The sequence below is a fragment of the Oncorhynchus clarkii genome, chromosome 14 (assembly GCF_045791955.1).
Source record: "Oncorhynchus clarkii lewisi isolate Uvic-CL-2024 chromosome 14, UVic_Ocla_1.0, whole genome shotgun sequence".
Lineage (NCBI taxonomy): Eukaryota > Metazoa > Chordata > Actinopteri > Salmoniformes > Salmonidae > Oncorhynchus > Oncorhynchus clarkii.
This window is the reverse complement of record NC_092160.1, coordinates 26,534,810-26,556,680: the sequence shown is the minus strand read 5'-3', so window position 1 is coordinate 26,556,680 and position 21,871 is coordinate 26,534,810. Positions and strand designations below refer to the sequence as shown.

Below are 21,871 nucleotides of genomic sequence, written 5' to 3'. Positions count from 1 at the left end.
AAAGATGCGTCATGATATTGATAGTTAGTTGAGTATTGACTAAGGAGCCAGGGCGTAGGACTAAAGATGCATTGTGTATTGACTAAGGAGCAAGGGCGTAGGACTAAAGATGCATCATGATATTGATAGTTAGTTGAGTATTGACTAAGGAGCCAGGGCGTAGGACTAAAGATGCATCATGATATTGATAGTTAGTTGAGTATTGACTAAGGAGCCAGGGCGTAGGACTAAAGATGCATCATGATATTGATAGCTAGTTGTGTATTGACTAAGGAGCCAGGGAGAAGGACTAAAGATGCGTTGTGTATTGACTAAGGAGCCAGGGCGTAGGACTAAAGATGCGTTGTGTATTATCTAAGGAGCCAGGGCGTAGGACTAAAGATGCATCATGATATTGATAGTTAGTTGTGTATTGACTAAGGAGCCAGGGTGTAGGACTAAAGATGCGTTGTGTATTGACTAAGGAGCCAGGGTGTAGGACTAAAGATGCGTTGTGTATTGACTAAGGAGCCAGGGCGTAGGACTAAAGATGCGTTGTGTATTATCTAAGGAGCCAGGGCGTAGGACTAAAGATGCATCATGATATTGATAGTTAGTTGTGTATTGACTATGGAGCCAGGGCGTAGGACTAAAGATGCATCATGATATTGATAGTTAGTTGTGTATTGACTAAGGAACCAGGGCGTAGGACTAAAGATGCATCATGATATTGATAGTTAGTTGAGTATTGACTAAGGAGCCAGGGCGTAGGACTAAAGATACATCATGATATTGATAGTTAGTTGAGTATTGACTATGGAGCCAGGGCGTAGGACTAAAGATGCATCATGATATTGATAGTTCGTTGTGTATTGACTAAGGAGCCAGGGCGTAGGACTAAAGATGCATCATGATATTGATAGTTAGTTGAGTATTGACTAAGGAGCCAGGGCGTAGGACTAAAGATACATCATGATATTGATAGTTAGTTGAGTATTGACTATGGAGCCAGGGCGTAGGACTAAAGATGCATCATGATATTGATAGTTAGTTGAGTATTGACTAAGGAGCCAGGGCCTAGGACTAAAGATACATCATGATATTGATAGTTAGTTGAGTATTGACTATGGAGCCAGGGCGTAGGACTAAAGATGCGTTGTGTATTGACTAAGGAGCCAGGGCGTAGGACTAAAGATGCATCATGATATTGATAGCTAGTTGTGTATTTACTAAGGAGCCAGGGAGAAGGACTAAAGATGCGTTGTGTATTGACTAAGGAGCCAGGGCGTAGGACTAAAGATGCGTTGTGTATTGACTAAGGAGCCAGGGCGTAGGACTAAAGATGCGTTGTGTATTATCTAAGGAGCCAGGGCGTAGGACTAAAGATGCATCATGATATTGATAGTTAGTTGTGTATTGACTAACGAGCCAGGGCGTAGGAGTAAAGATGCCTCATGATATTGATAGTTAGTTGTGTATTGACTAACGAGCCAGGGCGTAGGAGTAAAGATGCCTCATGATATTGATAGTTAGTTGAGTATTGACTAAAGAGCCAGGGCGTAGGACTAAAGATGCATCATGATATTGATAGTTAGTTGTGTTTTTACTAAGGAGCCAGGGCGTTGGACTAAAGATCAAAACAAATCAAATGTATTTATATAGCCCTTCGTACATCAGCTGATATCTCAAAGTGCTGTACAGAAACCCAGCCTAAAACCCCAAACAGCAAGCAATGCAGGTGTAGAAGCACGGTGGCTAGGAAAAACTCCCTAGAAAGGCCAAAACCTAGGAAGAAACCTAGAGAGGAACCAGGCTATGTGGGGTGGCCAGTCCTCTTCTGGCTGTGCCGGGTGGAGATTATAGCAGAACATGGCCAAGATGTTAAAATGTTCATAAATGACCAGCTTGGTCCAATAATAATAAGGCAGAACAGTTGAAACTGGAGCAGCAGCACGGCCAGGTGGACTGGGGACAGCAAGGAGTCATCATGTCAGGTAGTCCTGAGGTATGGTCCTAGGGCTCAGGTCCTCCGAGAGAGAGAAAGAAAGAGAGAATTAGAGAGAGCACACTTAAATTCACACAGGACACCGAATAGGACAGGAGAAGTACTCCAGATATAACAAACTGACCCTAGCCCCCCGACACAAACTACTGCAGCATAAATACTGGAGGCTGAGACAGGAGGGGTCAGGAGACACTGTGGCCCCATCCGAGGACACCCCCAGACAGGGCCAAACAGGAAGGATATAACCCCACCCACTTTGCCAAAGCACAGCCCCCATACCACTAGAGGGATATCTTCAACCACCAACTTACCATCCTGAGACAAGGCTGAGTATAGCCCACAAAGATGCATCGTGATATTGATAGTTAGTTGTGTATTGACTAAGGAGCCAGGGCGTAGGACTAAGATGTGTTGTGTATTGACTAAGGAGCCAGGGCGTAGGACTAAAGATGTGTTGTGTATTGACTAAGGAGCCAGGGCGTTGGACTAAAGATGCATCATGATATTGATAGTTCGTTGTGTATTGACTAAGGAGCCAGGGTGTAGGACTAAAGATGCATCATGATATTGATAGTTCGTTGTGTATTGACTAAGGAGCCAAGGTGTAGGACTAAAGATGCGTTGTGTATTGACTAAGGAGCCAGGGTGTAGGACTAAAGATGCATCATGATATTGATAGTTCGTTGTGTATTGACTAAGGAGCCAGGGTGTAGGACTAAAGATGCGTTGTGTATTGACTAAGGAGCCAGGGTGTAGGACTAAAGATGCGTTGTGTATTGACTAAGGAGCCAGGGCGTAGGACTAAAGATGCATCATGATATTGATAGTTCGTTGTGTATTGACTAAGGAGCCAGGGCGTAGGACTAAAGATGCGTTGTGTATTGACTAAGGAGCCAGGGCGTAGGACTAAAGATGCATCATGATATTGATAGTTCGTTGTGTATTGACTAAGGAGCCAGGGTGTAGGACTAAAGATGCGTTGTGTATCGACTAAGGAGCCAGGGCGTAGGACTAAAGATGCATCATGATATTGATAGTTCGTTGTGTATTGACTAAGGAGCCAGGGTGTAGGACTAAATATGCGTTGTGTATTAACTAAGAAGCCAGGGCGTAGGACTAAAGATGCATCATGATATTGATAGTTAGTTGTGTATTGACTAAGGAGCCATGGCGTAGGACTAAAGTTGCATCATGATATTGATAGGTAGTTGTGCATTGACTAAGGAGCCAGGGCGTAGGACTAAAGATGCGTTGTGTATTGACTAAGGAGCAAGGGCGTAGGACCAAGGATGCGTTGTGTATTGACTAAGGAGCCAGGGCGTAGGACTAAAGATGCATCATGATATTGATAGCTTGTTGAGTATTGACTAAGGAGCCAGGGCGTAGGACTAAAGATGCATTGTGTATTGACTAAGGAGCCAGGGCGTTGGACTAAAGATGCTTCATGATATTGATAGTTAGTTGAGTATTGACTAAGGAGCCAGGGCGTAGGACTAAAGATGCATCATGAAGTAAGATAGATCATTAATTCTTATTTCTTCTTCATGATAGCGGTTCATCTAGCTAACAGCAGATCTGTTGCTCTAGGTGTTGCTTTGTACTGCAGGCTCCATACTGGGTGGTGGTGTTAATACATTCACTTAATTCATTCAATGCTCAAAACGCGGTTTGGTGTGGTTCTGAGAAAAAAAAGAGGGGAGTAGAAGACTATTTGAAGCTCTGTTTAGGAAAATGATGTCAGATCCTTTTATCATTGTGATTTTGTTCCTCTCCGTCCCCCTGTTTCTCTCTCTCTCTCTGTCGGTTTGTCTCTTTCTGTCTCTCTCTGTCCCCCTGTTTCTCTCTCTGTGTCTCGGTCCCCCTTTCTCTCTCTGTCTCTCTCCGTCCCACTGTTTCTCTTTATCTCTCTCTCCGTCCCCCTGTTTCTCTCTGTCTCTCTCCGTCCCACTGTTTCTCTTTATCTCTCTCTCCGTCCCCCTGTCTCTCTCTGTCTCTCTCCGTCCCACTGTTTCTCTTTATCTCTCTCTCCGTCCCCCTGTTTCTCTCTCTGTATCTCTTGGTCCACCTGTTTCTCTCCCTCTCTCCGTCCCCCTGTTTCTCTCTCTCTCTCTCTCTCCCTCCGTCCCCATTTCTCTCTCTCTCCGCCCCCCTGTTTCTCTCTCTCTCTCTGTCCCCCTGTTTCTCTCCCTCTCTCCGTCCCCCTGTTTCTCTCTCTCTCTCTCCCTCCTCTCTCTCTCCCTCCGTCCCCATTTCTCTCTCTCTCCGCCCCCTGTTTCTCTCTCTCTCCGTCCCCCTGTTTCTCTCTCTCTCTCCCTCCTCTCTCTCTCTCTCTCCCTCCGTCCCCATTTCTCTCTCTCTCCGCCCCCCTGTTTCTCTCTCTCCGTCCACCTGTTTCTCTCTCTCTCTCTCTCTCTCTCTCTGTCCCCCTGTTTCTCTCTCCGTCCCCCTGTTTCTCTCCCTCTCTCCGCCCCCCTGTTTCTCTCTCTCTCTCTCTCTCTCTCTCTCCGTCCCCCCTGTTTCTCTCTCTCTCTCCCTCCGTCCCCGTTTCTCTCTCTCTCCGCCCCCCTGTTTCTCTCTCTGTATCTCTTGGTCCACCTGTTTCTCTCCCTCTCTCCGTTCCCCTGTTTCTCTCTCTCTCTCTCTCTCTCTCTGTCTCTCTCTCTCCGCCCCCCTGTTTCTCTCTCTGTCTCTCTCTCTCCGCCCCCCTGTTTCTCTCTCTCTCTCTCCATCCCCGTTTCTCTCTCTCTCTCTCCTCTCTCTCTCCGTCCCCGTTTCTCTCTCTCTCTCTCTCTCTCTCTCTCTCTCTCTCTCTCTCTCCCCCCCCCCCCTCCCTCCCTCCCTCCCCAGTTGGATGGTTGTTTACAATAAGTCCTCTCCTCAACAGGGAACCGAGGGGCCCTCAGGGCTTTAAGGAACATAACTGGGGCCTTTCTTTGTGCCAAAGCCTGGGCCTAGATTTAGTGCACTTTCTGCTTCACTGAGCACGAACTGAGGCCTGACACCCAGAGGGTCGCCTGGAATGGGAGTTAAAAAGGAAAAAGACAGATGGGAGTGAAGAGAAAGGAAGGGAATGAGAGGATAGAGAAAGAGAGGTGGAGGAGGGACGGAAGTTTTTAATAAAAGGCAATCGCAGTGACTCTCAGGCAAGAATTCAGTGTCCAGGACAGAGGGGAGGTGTCAGGGGGATGAAAATAGAAGTGACACTAAAACAGGTTGAATCGCCAGGATAATAGGGGGGAATATGACACAAAAGCAAAGTAGGAGTGGGTGTTACAGGATCACATGACTTTCACTTTTCTTTTGGGTACAGACTAGCATGACAACCAAATATGAAAGAGGATGTACACACACACACTCACACACACTCTGAACTGTATTATCCATGCATGGTCAACTGTGCATCATGTCCAAACTTCTCCTCTCGTTCCCATCTCTCTCTCTCTTTCAGTAATATGTGCCTGACTCAGGTGATGTATGGGGAAACTAAACAAACAGAAAATCGATAATGTAAACAACAGTGGAGAGAGGCAGTAAATTACACCCCACAGACAGCACTGTCTAACTGAGGTGACAGAGCGGGGGGGGGGGTTGAGAGCGAGGGAGAAAGTGAAGTGTAGAAAGGAAGACTGGAGAAAGGGACGATTAAAGAGTAGAGAAGTGCGGAAATTATAAATTGTAGTGAAAAACAAAGTAGAGAATTGTGTTTTTAGATTTCGAGAATAAAGAGAGTTGGACTATATGATGGGCTCAGACTCAGTGGTATAATGTGGAGGTGGCTCAGACTCAGTGGTATAGTGTGGTGGTGGCTCAGACTCAGTGGTATAGTGTGGTAGTGACTCAGACTCAGTGGTATAGTGTGGTGGTGACTCAGACTCAGTGGTATAGTGTGGTGGTGACTCAGACTCAGTGGTATAGTGTGGTGGTGACTCAGTGGTATAGTGTGGTCGTGGCCCAGACTCAGTGGTATAGTGTGGTGGTGACTCAGACTCAGTGGTATAGTGTGGTGGTGGCTCAGACTCAGTGGGATATTCTGGTGGTGGCCCAGACTCAGTGGTATAGTGTGGTGGTGGCTCAGACTCAGTGGAGTAGTGTGGTGGTGACTCAGTGGTATAGTCTGGTGGTGGCCCGGACTCAGTGGTATAGTGTGGTGGTGACTCAGTGGTATAGTGTGGTCGTGGCCCAGACTCAGTGGTATAGTGTGGTGGTGACTCAGACTCAGTGGTATAGTGTGGTGGTGGCTCAGACTCAGTGGAGTAGTGTGGTGGTGACTCAGTGGTATAGTCTGGTGGTGGCCCGGACTCAGTGGTATAGTGTGGTGGTGACTCAGTGGTATAGTGTGGTGCTGACTCAGACTCAGTGGTATAGTGTGGTGGTGGCTCAGACTCAGTGGTATAGTGTGGTGGTGGCTCAGACTCAGTGGAGTAGTGTGGTGGTGACTCAGTGGTATAGTCTGGTGGTGGCCCGGACTCAGTGGTATAGTGTGGTGGTGACTCAGTGGTATAGTGTGGTCGTGGCCCAGACTCAGTGGTATAGTGTGGTGGTGACTCAGACTCAGTGGTATAGTGTGGTGGTGGCTCAGACTCAGTGGAGTAGTGTGGTGGTGACTCAGTGGTATAGTCTGGTGGTGGCCCGGACTCAGTGGTATAGTGTGGTGGTGACTCAGACTCAGCGGTATAGTGTGGTGGTGACTCAGTGGTATAGTGTGGTGCTGACTCAGACTCAGTGGTATAGTGTGGTGGTGGCTCAGACTCAGTGGTATAGTGTGGTGGTGGCTCAGACTCAGTGGTATAGTCTGGTGGTGGCCCAGACTCAGTGGTATAGTGTGGTGGTGACTCAGACTCAGTGGTATAGTGTGGTGGTGGCTCAGACTCAGTGGAGTAGTGTGGTGGTGACTCAGACTCAGTGGTATAGTGTGGTGGTGGCTCAGACTCAGTGGTATAGTCTGGTGGTGGCCCAGACTCAGTGGTATAGTGTGGTGGTGACTCAGACTCAGTGGTATAGTGTGGTAGTGGCTCAGACTCAGTGGAGTAGTGTGGTGGTGACTCAGTGGTATAGTCTGGTGGTGGCCCGGACTCAGTGGTATAGTGTGGTGGTGACTCAGACTCAGTGGTATAGTGTGGTGGTGACTCAGTGGTATAGTGTGGTGGTGGCTCAGACTCAGTGGAGTAGTGTGGTGGTGACTCAGACTCAGTGGTATAGTGTGGTGGTGGCCCAGACTCAGTGGTATAGTGTGGTGGTGACTCAGTGGTATAGTGTGGTGGTGGCTCAGACTCAGTGGTATAGTGTGGTGGTGACTCAGACTCAGTGGTATAGTGTGTTGGTGACTCAGACTCAGTGGAGTAGTGTGGTGGTGGCTCAGACTCAGTGGTATAGTGTGGTGGTGGCTCAGACTCAGTGGTATAGTGTGGTGGTGGCTCAGACTCAGTGGTATAGTGTGGTGGTGGCTCAGACTCAGTGGAGTAGTGTGGTGGTGGCTCAGACTCAGTGGTATAGTGTGGTGGTGGCTCAGACTCAGTGGTATAGTGTGGTGGTGGCTCAGACTCAGTGGAGTAGTGTGGTGGTGGCTCAGACTCAGTGGTATAGTGTAGAGGTCGACCGAATATGATTTTTCAACACTGATACCGATTATTGGAGGACAAAAAAAGGTGATACCGATTAATTGGCAGATTTTTTTTAATTGTGTGTGTAATAATGACAATTACAACGATACTGAATTAACACTTATTTGAACTTAATATAATACATCAATAAAATCAATTTCGCCTCAAATAAATAATGAAACATGTTCAATTTGGTTTAAATAATGCAAAAACAAAGTGTTGGAGAAGAAAGTAAAAGTGCAATATGTGCTATGTAAAAAAGCTAACGTTTCAGTTCCTTGCTCAGAACATGAGAACATATGAAAGCTGGTGGTTCCTTTTAACATGAGTCTTCAATATTCCCAGGTGAGAAGTTTTAGGTTGTAGTTATTATAGGAATTATAGGACTATTTCCCTCTATACCATTTGTATTTCATATACATTTGACTATTGGATGTTCTTATAGGCACTTTAGTATTGCCAGTGTAACAGTATAGCTTCCATCCCTCTCCTCGCTCCTCCCTGGGCTCGAACCAGCAATACAACGACAACAGCAACCCTCGAAGCAGCGTTACCCATCGCTCCACAAAAGCCGTGGCCCTTGCAGAGCAAGGGGAACAACTACTCCAAGTCTCAGAGTGAGTGACGTTTGAAACGCTATTAGCGCACACCCCGCTAACTCGCTAGCCATTTCACATCACATCGTTACACCAGCCTAATCTCGGGAGTTGATAGGCTTGAAGTCATAAACAGCAGAGCTGCTGGCAAAACACAATAAAGTGCTGTTTGAATGAATGCTTATGAGCCTGCTGGTGCCTACCATCGCTCAGTCAGACTGCTCTATCAAATCATAGACTTAATTATAACATAATAGCACACAGAAATGCGAGCCTTAGGACATTAATATGGCTCGAATCCGGAAACTATCATCTCGAAAACAAGACGTTTATTATTTCAGTGAAATACGGAACCGTTCCGTATTTTTTCTAACGGGTGGCACCCATATGTCTAAATATTCCTGGTACATTGCACAACCTTCAATGTTATGTCATAATTACGTAAAATTCTGGCAAATTATTTCGGAATGAGCCAGGCGGCCCAAACTGTTGCATATACCCTGACTCTGTGTGCAATGAACGTAAGAGAAGTGACACAATTTCACCTGGTTAATATTGCCTGCTAACCTGGATTTCTTTTAGCTTAATATGCATTTTTTAAAATATAGACTTCTGTGTATTGATTTTAAGAAAGGCATTGATGTTTATGGTTAGGTACACGTTGGAGCAACGACAGTCCTTTTTCGCAAATGCGCACGTCTTCGATTAAATGCAATGCAGGACACTCTAGATAAACTAGTAATATCATTAACCATGTGTAGTTATAACTAGTGATTATGATTGATTAAGTTTAATGCTAGCTAGCAACTTACCTTGGCTTCTTACTGCATTCGCGTAACAGGCGGGTGGTTAGAGCGTTGGAATAGTTAACCGTAAGGTTGCAAGATTGAATCCCTGAGCTGACAAGGTAAAAATCTGTCGTTCTGCCACTGAACGAGGCAGTTAACCCACCGTTCCTAGGCCGTAATTGAAAATAAGAATGTGTTCTTAACTGACTTGCCTAGTTAAATAAAGATTAAATAAAGGTGTCATTTCTTTTTGCAAAATCGGCGTCCAGAAATACAGATTTCCGATTGTTATGAAAATTTGAAATCGGCCCTAATTAATCGGCCATACCTATTAATCGGCTGACCTCTAGTATAGTGTGGTGGTGACTCAGACTCAGTGGTATAGTGTGGTGGTGACTCAGACTCAGTGGTATAGTGTGGTGGTGACTCAGACTCAATGGTATAGTGTGGTGGTGACTCAGACTCAGTGGTATAGTGTGGTGGTGACTCAGACTCAGTGGTATAGTGTGGTGGTGACTCAGTGGTATAGTGTGGTGGTGACTCAGACTCGGTGGTATAGTGTGGTGCTGACTCAGTGGTATAGTGTGGTGGTGGCTCAGACTCAGTGGTATAGTGTGGTGGTGACTCAGACTCAGTGGTATAGTGTGGTGGTGACAGTCTGTGTCCCTGACATTTATCTCTCTGACATACAGATGGATGGCCACCATAAATGACCATACCCTGAACCTTGAGTCATGTTGGGCTTTTAACTGGAGTACTGTGATGGTTGACCTTTGTGTTACTAACACTGACCCCCCCCCCCCCCCCCGAGACCCCCTCTAACCCCTACTAACCCACCCAGACCCCCAAAGGTCCCCTTGCTCTTGACTGAGGCTCAGTGCACAGAGCTAATGTACTCTGAGACAAGCCAGCCCAGTAGGATAAGGGCTTCAGTGTAGTAATAGATTGATGCAGTGTCCCTGTAGGAATTGTGTTCAGAATACCAGAGTAGTGCAGTTTGTTGATTGCAGTGTGCTGTAAATGAACGTAATCTCGCTCTTCGTCTCTCTCTCTCTCTCTCTCTGACTCTTTCTCTCTATATATATATATATGTCTGTCTGTGTGTTCCAGATGTGATCCACACAGTGGGGCCCATAGCGATGGGGGAAGTGGGGGAGGAGGAGAGGAGCCGCCTCAGGGACTGCTACCATCACAGCCTGCAGACGGCCACCGATACCAAGCTACGCACTGTGGTGGGTGGAAGGGTTCTTATCATCAATCCGTTTTAAATGTATTTTCTCTGTTTTACACTGTGTTTTATACCCCCAGGCGTTCCCTTGCATCTCCACTGGAATCTACGGTTAGTCAACAAAAGTGTTTGTCTCTGTGTGTTCTCTGTGTGTTGTCTGTGTGTTCTCTGTGTGTTCTCTGTGTGTTGTTGTGTTTTCCAGCATCACTACTCAGAGGGTAGTGATGCAGAGGGGTGAATTGAGTTCAGCACACTAGATATCAGTTTTCAGTAGAAAGAGGTTTCCAGATTAGGGGTTGAGATTAAACAGGCAGATTAACAGAGATTAGGGATGAGATGGTGTCAACTGGGATGTAATCCCTCCATTTGCTGCTGGTGAGTTTAGCGATGGCAGCGCTCCAAGACTTCCCACGGTTTCTGACTAGTGTTCTTCACACAGAGTTCAGAGAAGTCAAACTCAATGAAACTGTCTCAAACTCTATAGTTTAGAGTTAAATGCTGATTTGTGTGTTTTTACTCAATATTGTCACCAATTGAATTGTAGCGGGAAGATGATTGAGACAGTGGGAACATCCACAGTTAGTGCGCTATATAGGGAATAGGTTGCCATTTGGTACTCAGGAATATAAAATGTAGATAAAAGTGAAGCAGAGAGAGGAAGAGAGTAGACAGCCACTCTGTTAGAAGAGAGTAGACAGCCACTCTGTTAGAAGAGAGTAGACAGCCAGTCTATTAGAGAGTAGACAGCCACTCTGTTAGATGAGAGAGGAAGAGAGTAGACAGCCACTCTGTTAGAAGAGAGTAGACAGCCACTCTGTTAGAAGAGAGTAGACAGCCACTCAGTTGGAAGAGAGTAGACAGCCACTCTGTTAGAAGAGAGTAGACAGCCACTCTGTTAGAAGAGAGTAGACAGCCACTCTGTTAGAAGAGTAGACAGCCACTCTGTTAGAAGAGTAGACAGCCACTCTGTTAGAAGAGAGTAGACAGCCACTCTGTTAGAAGAGAGAAGAAGAGTAGACAGCCACTCTGTTATAAGAGAGAAGAAGAGAGTAGACAGCCACTCTGTTATAAGAGAGAAGAAGAGAGTAGACAGCCACTCTGTTAGAAGAGAGAAGAAGAGAGTAGACAGCCACTCTGTTAGAAGAGAGTAGACAGCCACTCTGTTAGAAGAGAGAAGAATAGAGTAGACAGCCACTCTTTTAGATGAGAGTAGACAGCCACTCTGTTAGAAGAGAGTAGACAGCCACTCAGTTAGAAGATAGAAGAGAGTAGACAGCCACTCAGTTAGAAGATAGAAGAGAGTAGACAGCCACGTTGTTAGCAGATAGAGGAAGAGAGTAGACAGCCACTCTGTTAGAAGAGAGAAGAAGAGAGTAGACAGCCACTCTGTTAGCAGAGAGAAGAAGAGTAGACAGCCACTCTGTTAGAAGAGAGAAGACAGCCACTCTATTAGAGAGTAGACAGCCACTCTCTTAGCAGAGAGAAGGACAGCCACTCTCTTAGCAGAGAGAAGAAGAGAGTAGACAGCCACTCTGTTAGAAGAGAGAAGAGAGTAGACAGCCACTCTGTTAGAAGAGAGAAGAAGAGTAGACAGCCACTCTGTTAGAAGAGAGAAGAGAGTAGACAGCCACTCTGTTAGAAGAGAGTAGACAGCCACTCTCTTAGCAGAGAGAAGAAGAGATTAGACAGCCACTCTGTTAGCAGAGAGAAGAAGAGAGTAGACAGCCACTCTCTTAGCAGAGAGAAGAAGAGAGTAGACAGCCACTCTGTTAGAAGAGAGTAGACAGCCACTCTGTTAGAAGAGAGAAGAGAGTAGACAGCCACTCTGTTAGCAGAGAGAAGAAGAGAGTAGACAGCCACTATGTTAGAAGAGAGAAGAATAGAGTAGACAGCCACTCTGTTAGATGAGAGTAGACAGCCACTCTGTTAGAGAGTAGACAGCCACTCTGTTAGAGAGTAGACAGCTACTCTGTTAGAAGAGAGTAGACAGCCACTCTGTTAGAAGATAGAGAGTAGACCGCCACTTTGTTAGCAGAGAGAGGAAGAGAGTAGACAGCCACTCTGTTAGAAGAGAGTAGACAGCCACTCTGTTAGCAGAGAGAAGAAGAGAGTAGACAGTCACTCTGTTAGAAGAGAGAAGACAGCCACTCTATTAGAGAGTAGACAGCCACTCTGTTAGAAGAGAGAAGAGAGTAGACAGCCACTATGTTTGCAGAGAGAAGAAGAGAGTAGACAGCCACTCTCTTAGCAGAGAGAAGAAGAGAGTAGACAGCCACTCTCTTAGCAGAGAGAAGAAGAGAGTAGACAGCCACTCTCTTAGCAGAGAGAAGAAGAGAGTAGACAGCCACTCTCTTAGCAGAGAGAAGAAGAGAGTAGACAGCCACTCTCTTAGAAGAGAGAAGAGAGTAGACAGCCACTCTCTTAGCAGAGAGAAGAATAGTAGACAGCCACTCTCTTCGAAGAGAGAAGAGAGTAGACAGCCACTCTCTTAGCAGAGAGAAGAAGAGAGTAGACAGCCACTCTGTTAGATGAGAGTAGACAGCCACTCTGTTAGATGAGAGTAGACAGCCACTCTGTTAGAGAGTAGACAGCCACTCTGTTAGAAGAGAGTAGACAGCCACTTTGTTAGCAGAGAGAGGAAGAGAGTAGACAGCCACTCTGTTAGAAGAGAGAAGAAGAGAGTAGACAGCCACTCTGTTAGAAGAGAGAAGACAGCCACTCTATTAGAGAGTAGACAGCTACTATGTTAGAAGAGAGTAGACAGCCACTCTCTTAGCAGAGAGAAGAAGAGAGTAGACAGCCACTATGTTAGAAGAGAGAAGACAGCCACTCTATTAGAGAGTAGACAGCCACTCTGTTAGAAGAGAGTAGACAGCCACTTTCTTAGCAGAGAGAAGAAGATAGTAGACAGCCACTCTGTTAGAAGAGAGTAGACAGCCACTATGTTAGATGAGAGTAGACAGCCACTCTGTTAGAGAGTAGACAGCCACTCTGTTAGAGGATAGAAGCGAGTAGACAGCCACTTTGTTAGCAGAGAGAGGAAGAGAGTAGACAGCCACTCTGTTAGAAGAGAGACGACAGCCACTCTATTAGAGAGTAGACAGCCACTCTGTTAGAAGAGAGTAGACAGCCACTCTGTTAGAAGAGAGTAGACAGCCACTCTGCTAGAAGAGAGAAGAATAGAGTAGACAGCCACTCTGTTAGATGAGAGTAGACAGCCACTCTGTTAGAAGAGAGTAGACAGCCACTCTGTTAGAAGATAGAAGAGAGTAGACAGCCACTTAGTTAGCAGAGAGAGGAAGAGAGTAGACATCCACTCTGTTAGAAGAGAGAAGAAGAGAGTAGACAGCCACTCTGTTAGCAGAGAGAAGAAGAGAGTAGACAGCCACTCTGTTAGAAGAGAGAAGAAGAGAGTAGACAGCCACTTTCTTAGCAGAGAGAAGAAGATAGTAGACAGCCACTCTGTTAGAAGAGAGTAGACAGCCACTATGTTAGATGAGAGTAGACAGCCACTCTGTTAGAGAGTAGACAGCCACTCTGTTAGAGGATAGAAGCGAGTAGACAGCCACTTTGTTAGCAGAGAGAGGAAGAGAGTAGACAGCCACTCTGTTAGAAGAGAGACGACAGCCACTCTATTAGAGAGTAGACAGCCACTCTGTTAGAAGAGAGTAGACAGCCACTCTGTTAGAAGAGAGTAGACAGCCACTCTGCTAGAAGAGAGAAGAATAGAGTAGACAGCCACTCTGTTAGATGAGAGTAGACAGCCACTCTGTTAGAAGAGAGTAGACAGCCACTCTGTTAGAAGATAGAAGAGAGTAGACAGCCACTTAGTTAGCAGAGAGAGGAAGAGAGTAGACATCCACTCTGTTAGAAGAGAGAAGAAGAGAGTAGACAGCCACTCTGTTAGCAGAGAGAAGAAGAGAGTAGACAGCCACTCTGTTAGAAGAGAGAAGAAGAGAGTAGACAGCCACTCTGTTAGAAGAGAGAAGAAGAGAGTAGACAGCCACTCTGTTAGAAGAGAGTAGACAGCCACTATCTTAGCAGAGAGAAGAAGAGAGTAGACAGCCACTCTCTTAGCAGAGAGAAGAAGAGAGTAGACAGCCACTCTCTTAGCAGAGAGAAGAAGAGAGTAGACAGCCACTCTCTTAGCAGAGAGAAGAAGAGTAGACAGCCACTCTCTTCGAAGAGAGAAGAGAGTAGACAGCCACTCTCTTAGCAGAGAGAAGAAGAGAGTAGACAGCCACTCTGTTAGAAGAGAGTAGACAGCCACTCTGTTAGAAGAGAGAAGAATAGAGTAGACAGCCACTCTGTTAGATGAGAGTAGACAGCCACTCTGTTAGAGAGTAGACAGCCACTCTGTTAGAAGAGAGTAGACAGCCACTTTGTTAGCAGAGAGAGGAAGAGAGTAGACAGCCACTCTGTTAGAAGAGAGAAGAAGAGAGTAGACAGCCACTCTGTTAGAAGAGAGAAGACAGCCACTCTATTAGAGAGTAGACAGCCACTATGTTAGAAGAGAGTAGACAGCCACTCTCTTAGCAGAGAGAAGAAGAGAGTAGACAGCCACTCTGTTAGAATAGAGAAGACAGCCACTCTATTAGAGAGTAGACAGCCACTCTGTTAGAAGAGAGTAGACAGCCACTCTCTTAGCAGAGAGAAGAAGAGAGTAGACAGCCACTCTGTTAGAAGAGAGTAGACAGCCACTCTGTTAGATGAGAGTAGACAGCCACTCTGTTAGATGAGAGTAGACAGCCACTCTGTTAGAGGATAGAAGAGAGTAGACAGCCACTTTGTTAGCAGAGAGAGGAAGAGAGTAGACAGCCACTCTGTTAGAAGAGAGAAGACAGCCACTCTATTAGAGAGTAGACAGCCACTCTATTAGAGAGTAGACAGCCACTCTGTTAGAAAAGAGTAGACAGCCACTCTGTTAGAAGAGAGTAGACAGCCACTCTGTTAGAAGAGAGAAGAATAGAGTAGACAGCCACTCTGTTAGATGAGAATAGACAGCCACTCTGTTAGAGAGTAGACAGCCACTCTGTTAGAAGAGAGTAGACAGCCACTCTGTTAGAAGATAGAAGAGAGTAGACAGCCACTTAGTTAGCAGAGAGAGGAAGAGAGTAGACAGCCACTCTCTTAGAAGAGAGAAGAGAGTAGACAGCCACTCTCTTAGCAGAGAGAAGAAGAGTAGACAGCCACTCTCTTTGAAGAGAGAAGAAGAGAGTAGACAGCCACTCTGTTAGAAGAGAGAAGAATAGAGTAGACAGCCACTCTGTTAGATGAGAGTAGACAGCCACTCTGTTAGAGAGTAGACAGCCACTCTGTTAGAAGAGAGTAGACAGCCACTTTGTTAGCAGAGAGAGGAAGAGAGTAGACAGCCACTCTGTTAGAAGAGAGAAGAAGAGAGTAGACAGCCACTCTGTTAGAAGAGAGAAGACAGCCACTCTATTATAGAGTAGACAGCCACTATGTTAGAAGAGAGTAGACAGCCACTCTGTTAGAAGAGAGAAGACAGCCACTCTATTATAGAGTAGACAGCCACTCTGTTAGAAGAGAGAAGACAGCCACTCTATTAGAGAGTAGACAGCCACTCTGTTAGAAGAGAGTAGACAGCCACTCTCTTAGCAGAGAGAAGAAGATAGTAGACAGCCACTCTGTTAGATGAGAGTAGACAGCCACTTTCTTAGCAGAGAGAAGAAGATAGTAGACAGCCACTCTGTTAGAAGAGAGTAGACAGCCACTCTGTTAGAAGAGAGTAGACAGCCAGTCTATTAGAGAGTAGACAGCCACTCTGTTAGATGAGAGAGGAAGAGAGTAGACAGCCACTCTGTTAGAAGAGAGTAGACAGCCACTCTGTTAGAAGAGAGTAGACAGCCACTCAGTTGGAAGAGAGTAGACAGCCACTCTGTTAGAAGAGAGTAGACAGCCACTCTGTTAGAAGAGAGTAGACAGCCACTCTGTTAGAAGAGTAGACAGCCACTCTGTTAGAAGAGTAGACAGCCACTCTGTTAGAAGAGAGTAGACAGCCACTCTGTTAGAAGAGAGAAGAAGAGTAGACAGCCACTCTGTTATAAGAGAGAAGAAGAGAGTAGACAGCCACTCTGTTATAAGAGAGAAGAAGAGAGTAGACAGCCACTCTGTTAGAAGAGAGAAGAAGAGAGTAGACAGCCACTCTGTTAGAAGAGAGTAGACAGCCACTCTGTTAGAAGAGAGAAGAATAGAGTAGACAGCCACTCTTTTAGATGAGAGTAGACAGCCACTCTGTTAGAAGAGAGTAGACAGCCACTCAGTTAGAAGATAGAAGAGAGTAGACAGCCACTCAGTTAGAAGATAGAAGAGAGTAGACAGCCACGTTGTTAGCAGATAGAGGAAGAGAGTAGACAGCCACTCTGTTAGAAGAGAGAAGAAGAGAGTAGACAGCCACTCTGTTAGCAGAGAGAAGAAGAGTAGACAGCCACTCTGTTAGAAGAGAGAAGACAGCCACTCTATTAGAGAGTAGACAGCCACTCTCTTAGCAGAGAGAAGGACAGCCACTCTCTTAGCAGAGAGAAGAAGAGAGTAGACAGCCACTCTGTTAGAAGAGAGAAGAGAGTAGACAGCCACTCTGTTAGAAGAGAGAAGAAGAGTAGACAGCCACTCTGTTAGAAGAGAGAAGAGAGTAGACAGCCACTCTGTTAGAAGAGAGTAGACAGCCACTCTCTTAGCAGAGAGAAGAAGAGATTAGACAGCCACTCTGTTAGCAGAGAGAAGAAGAGAGTAGACAGCCACTCTCTTAGCAGAGAGAAGAAGAGAGTAGACAGCCACTCTGTTAGAAGAGAGTAGACAGCCACTCTGTTAGAAGAGAGAAGAGAGTAGACAGCCACTCTGTTAGCAGAGAGAAGAAGAGAGTAGACAGCCACTATGTTAGAAGAGAGAAGAATAGAGTAGACAGCCACTCTGTTAGATGAGAGTAGACAGCCACTCTGTTAGAGAGTAGACAGCCACTCTGTTAGAGAGTAGACAGCTACTCTGTTAGAAGAGAGTAGACAGCCACTCTGTTAGAAGATAGAGAGTAGACCGCCACTTTGTTAGCAGAGAGAGGAAGAGAGTAGACAGCCACTCTGTTAGAAGAGAGTAGACAGCCACTCTGTTAGCAGAGAGAAGAAGAGAGTAGACAGTCACTCTGTTAGAAGAGAGAAGACAGCCACTCTATTAGAGAGTAGACAGCCACTCTGTTAGAAGAGAGAAGAGAGTAGACAGCCACTATGTTTGCAGAGAGAAGAAGAGAGTAGACAGCCACTCTCTTAGCAGAGAGAAGAAGAGAGTAGACAGCCACTCTCTTAGCAGAGAGAAGAAGAGAGTAGACAGCCACTCTCTTAGCAGAGAGAAGAAGAGAGTAGACAGCCACTCTCTTAGCAGAGAGAAGAAGAGAGTAGACAGCCACTCTCTTAGAAGAGAGAAGAGAGTAGACAGCCACTCTCTTAGCAGAGAGAAGAATAGTAGACAGCCACTCTCTTCGAAGAGAGAAGAGAGTAGACAGCCACTCTCTTAGCAGAGAGAAGAAGAGAGTAGACAGCCACTCTGTTAGATGAGAGTAGACAGCCACTCTGTTAGATGAGAGTAGACAGCCACTCTGTTAGAGAGTAGACAGCCACTCTGTTAGAAGAGAGTAGACAGCCACTTTGTTAGCAGAGAGAGGAAGAGAGTAGACAGCCACTCTGTTAGAAGAGAGAAGAAGAGAGTAGACAGCCACTCTGTTAGAAGAGAGAAGACAGCCACTCTATTAGAGAGTAGACAGCTACTATGTTAGAAGAGAGTAGACAGCCACTCTCTTAGCAGAGAGAAGAAGAGAGTAGACAGCCACTATGTTAGAAGAGAGAAGACAGCCACTCTATTAGAGAGTAGACAGCCACTCTGTTAGAAGAGAGTAGACAGCCACTTTCTTAGCAGAGAGAAGAAGATAGTAGACAGCCACTCTGTTAGAAGAGAGTAGACAGCCACTATGTTAGATGAGAGTAGACAGCCACTCTGTTAGAGAGTAGACAGCCACTCTGTTAGAGGATAGAAGCGAGTAGACAGCCACTTTGTTAGCAGAGAGAGGAAGAGAGTAGACAGCCACTCTGTTAGAAGAGAGACGACAGCCACTCTATTAGAGAGTAGACAGCCACTCTGTTAGAAGAGAGTAGACAGCCACTCTGTTAGAAGAGAGTAGACAGCCACTCTGCTAGAAGAGAGAAGAATAGAGTAGACAGCCACTCTGTTAGATGAGAGTAGACAGCCACTCTGTTAGAAGAGAGTAGACAGCCACTCTGTTAGAAGATAGAAGAGAGTAGACAGCCACTTAGTTAGCAGAGAGAGGAAGAGAGTAGACATCCACTCTGTTAGAAGAGAGAAGAAGAGAGTAGACAGCCACTCTGTTAGCAGAGAGAAGAAGAGAGTAGACAGCCACTCTGTTAGAAGAGAGAAGAAGAGAGTAGACAGCCACTTTCTTAGCAGAGAGAAGAAGATAGTAGACAGCCACTCTGTTAGAAGAGAGTAGACAGCCACTATGTTAGATGAGAGTAGACAGCCACTCTGTTAGAGAGTAGACAGCCACTCTGTTAGAGGATAGAAGCGAGTAGACAGCCACTTTGTTAGCAGAGAGAGGAAGAGAGTAGACAGCCACTCTGTTAGAAGAGAGACGACAGCCACTCTATTAGAGAGTAGACAGCCACTCTGTTAGAAGAGAGTAGACAGCCACTCTGTTAGAAGAGAGTAGACAGCCACTCTGCTAGAAGAGAGAAGAATAGAGTAGACAGCCACTCTGTTAGATGAGAGTAGACAGCCACTCTGTTAGAAGAGAGTAGACAGCCACTCTGTTAGAAGATAGAAGAGAGTAGACAGCCACTTAGTTAGCAGAGAGAGGAAGAGAGTAGACATCCACTCTGTTAGAAGAGAGAAGAAGAGAGTAGACAGCCACTCTGTTAGCAGAGAGAAGAAGAGAGTAGACAGCCACTCTGTTAGAAGAGAGAAGAAGAGAGTAGACAGCCACTCTGTTAGAAGAGAGAAGAAGAGAGTAGACAGCCACTCTGTTAGAAGAGAGTAGACAGCCACTATCTTAGCAGAGAGAAGAAGAGAGTAGACAGCCACTCTCTTAGCAGAGAGAAGAAGAGAGTAGACAGCCACTCTCTTAGCAGAGAGAAGAAGAGAGTAGACAGCCACTCTCTTAGCAGAGAGAAGAAGAGTAGACAGCCACTCTCTTCGAAGAGAGAAGAGAGTAGACAGCCACTCTCTTAGCAGAGAGAAGAAGAGAGTAGACAGCCACTCTGTTAGAAGAGAGTAGACAGCCACTCTGTTAGAAGAGAGAAGAATAGAGTAGACAGCCACTCTGTTAGATGAGAGTAGACAGCCACTCTGTTAGAGAGTAGACAGCCACTCTGTTAGAAGAGAGTAGACAGCCACTTTGTTAGCAGAGAGAGGAAGAGAGTAGACAGCCACTCTGTTAGAAGAGAGAAGAAGAGAGTAGACAGCCACTCTGTTAGAAGAGAGAAGACAGCCACTCTATTAGAGAGTAGACAGCCACTATGTTAGAAGAGAGTAGACAGCCACTCTCTTAGCAGAGAGAAGAAGAGAGTAGACAGCCACTCTGTTAGAATAGAGAAGACAGCCACTCTATTAGAGAGTAGACAGCCACTCTGTTAGAAGAGAGTAGACAGCCACTCTCTTAGCAGAGAGAAGAAGAGAGTAGACAGCCACTCTGTTAGAAGAGAGTAGACAGCCACTCTGTTAGATGAGAGTAGACAGCCACTCTGTTAGATGAGAGTAGACAGCCACTCTGTTAGAGGATAGAAGAGAGTAGACAGCCACTTTGTTAGCAGAGAGAGGAAGAGAGTAGACAGCCACTCTGTTAGAAGAGAGAAGACAGCCACTCTATTAGAGAGTAGACAGCCACTCTATTAGAGAGTAGACAGCCACTCTGTTAGAAAAGAGTAGACAGCCACTCTGTTAGAAGAGAGTAGACAGCCACTCTGTTAGAAGAGAGAAGAATAGAGTAGACAGCCACTCTGTTAGATGAGAATAGACAGCCACTCTGTTAGAGAGTAGACAGCCACTCTGTTAGAAGAGAGTAGACAGCCACTCTGTTAGAAGATAGAAGAGAGTAGACAGCCACTTAGTTAGCAGAGAGAGGAAGAGAGTAGACAGCCACTCTCTTAGAAGAGAGAAGAGAGTAGACAGCCACTCTCTTAGCAGAGAGAAGAAGAGTAGACAGCCACTCTCTTTGAAGAGAGAAGAAGAGAGTAGACAGCCACTCTGTTAGAAGAGAGAAGAATAGAGTAGACAGCCACTCTGTTAGATGAGAGTAGACAGCCACTCTGTTAGAGAGTAGACAGCCACTCTGTTAGAAGAGAGTAGACAGCCACTTTGTTAGCAGAGAGAGGAAGAGAGTAGACAGCCACTCTGTTAGAAGAGAGAAGAAGAGAGTAGACAGCCACTCTGTTAGAAGAGAGAAGACAGCCACTCTATTATAGAGTAGACAGCCACTATGTTAGAAGAGAGTAGACAGCCACTCTGTTAGAAGAGAGAAGACAGCCACTCTATTATAGAGTAGACAGCCACTCTGTTAGAAGAGAGAAGACAGCCACTCTATTAGAGAGTAGACAGCCACTCTGTTAGAAGAGAGTAGACAGCCACTCTCTTAGCAGAGAGAAGAAGATAGTAGACAGCCACTCTGTTAGATGAGAGTAGACAGCCACTTTCTTAGCAGAGAGAAGAAGATAGTAGACAGCCACTCTGTTAGAAGAGAGTAGACAGCCACTATGTTAGATGAGAGTAGACAGCCACTCTGTTAGAGAGTAGACAGCCACTCTGTTAGAGGATAGAAGCGAGTAGACAGCCACTTTGTTAGCAGAGAGAGGAAGAGAGTAGACAGCCACTCTGTTAGAAGAGAGACGACAGCCACTCTATTAGAGAGTAGACAGCCACTCTGTTAGAAGAGAGTAGACAGCCACTCTGTTAGAAGAGAGTAGACAGCCACTCTGCTAGAAGAGAGAAGAATAGAGTAGACAGCCACTCTGTTAGATGAGAGTAGACAGCCACTCTGTTAGAAGAGAGTAGACAGCCACTCTGTTAGAAGATAGAAGAGAGTAGACAGCCACTTAGTTAGCAGAGAGAGGAAGAGAGTAGACATCCACTCTGTTAGAAGAGAGAAGAAGAGAGTAGACAGCCACTCTGTTAGCAGAGAGAAGAAGAGAGTAGACAGCCACTCTGTTAGAAGAGAGAAGAAGAGAGTAGACAGCCACTCTGTTAGAAGAGAGAAGAAGAGAGTAGACAGCCACTCTGTTAGAAGAGAGTAGACAGCCACTATCTTAGCAGAGAGAAGAAGAGAGTAGACAGCCACTCTCTTAGCAGAGAGAAGAAGAGAGTAGACAGCCACTCTCTTAGCAGAGAGAAGAAGAGAGTAGACAGCCACTCTCTTAGCAGAGAGAAGAAGAGTAGACAGCCACTCTCTTCGAAGAGAGAAGAGAGTAGACAGCCACTCTCTTAGCAGAGAGAAGAAGAGAGTAGACAGCCACTCTGTTAGAAGAGAGAAGAAGAGAGTAGACAGCCACTCTGTTAGAAGAGAGAAGAATAGAGTAGACAGCCACTCTGTTAGATGAGAGTAGACAGCCACTCTGTTAGAGAGTAGACAGCCACTCTGTTAGAAGAGAGTAGACAGCCACTTT

General features: G+C 45.8%; 1 protein-coding gene across 2 annotated transcripts in view; it reads left to right on the top strand.

Moving 5' to 3' along the window:
• The window catches only part of LOC139366468 (mono-ADP ribosylhydrolase 1), a 169,595-nt gene that overhangs the window by 120,677 nt on the left and 27,047 nt on the right, over positions 1–21,871 (top strand). For both annotated transcript variants that reach the window (XM_071103972.1, XM_071103973.1), the window contains exons 6-7: positions 10,079–10,200; positions 10,277–10,307. In XM_071103972.1, coding sequence (XP_070960073.1) covers positions 10,079–10,200; positions 10,277–10,307 — 153 coding nt within the window. The remainder of the gene's footprint in view (positions 1–10,078; positions 10,201–10,276; positions 10,308–21,871) is intronic.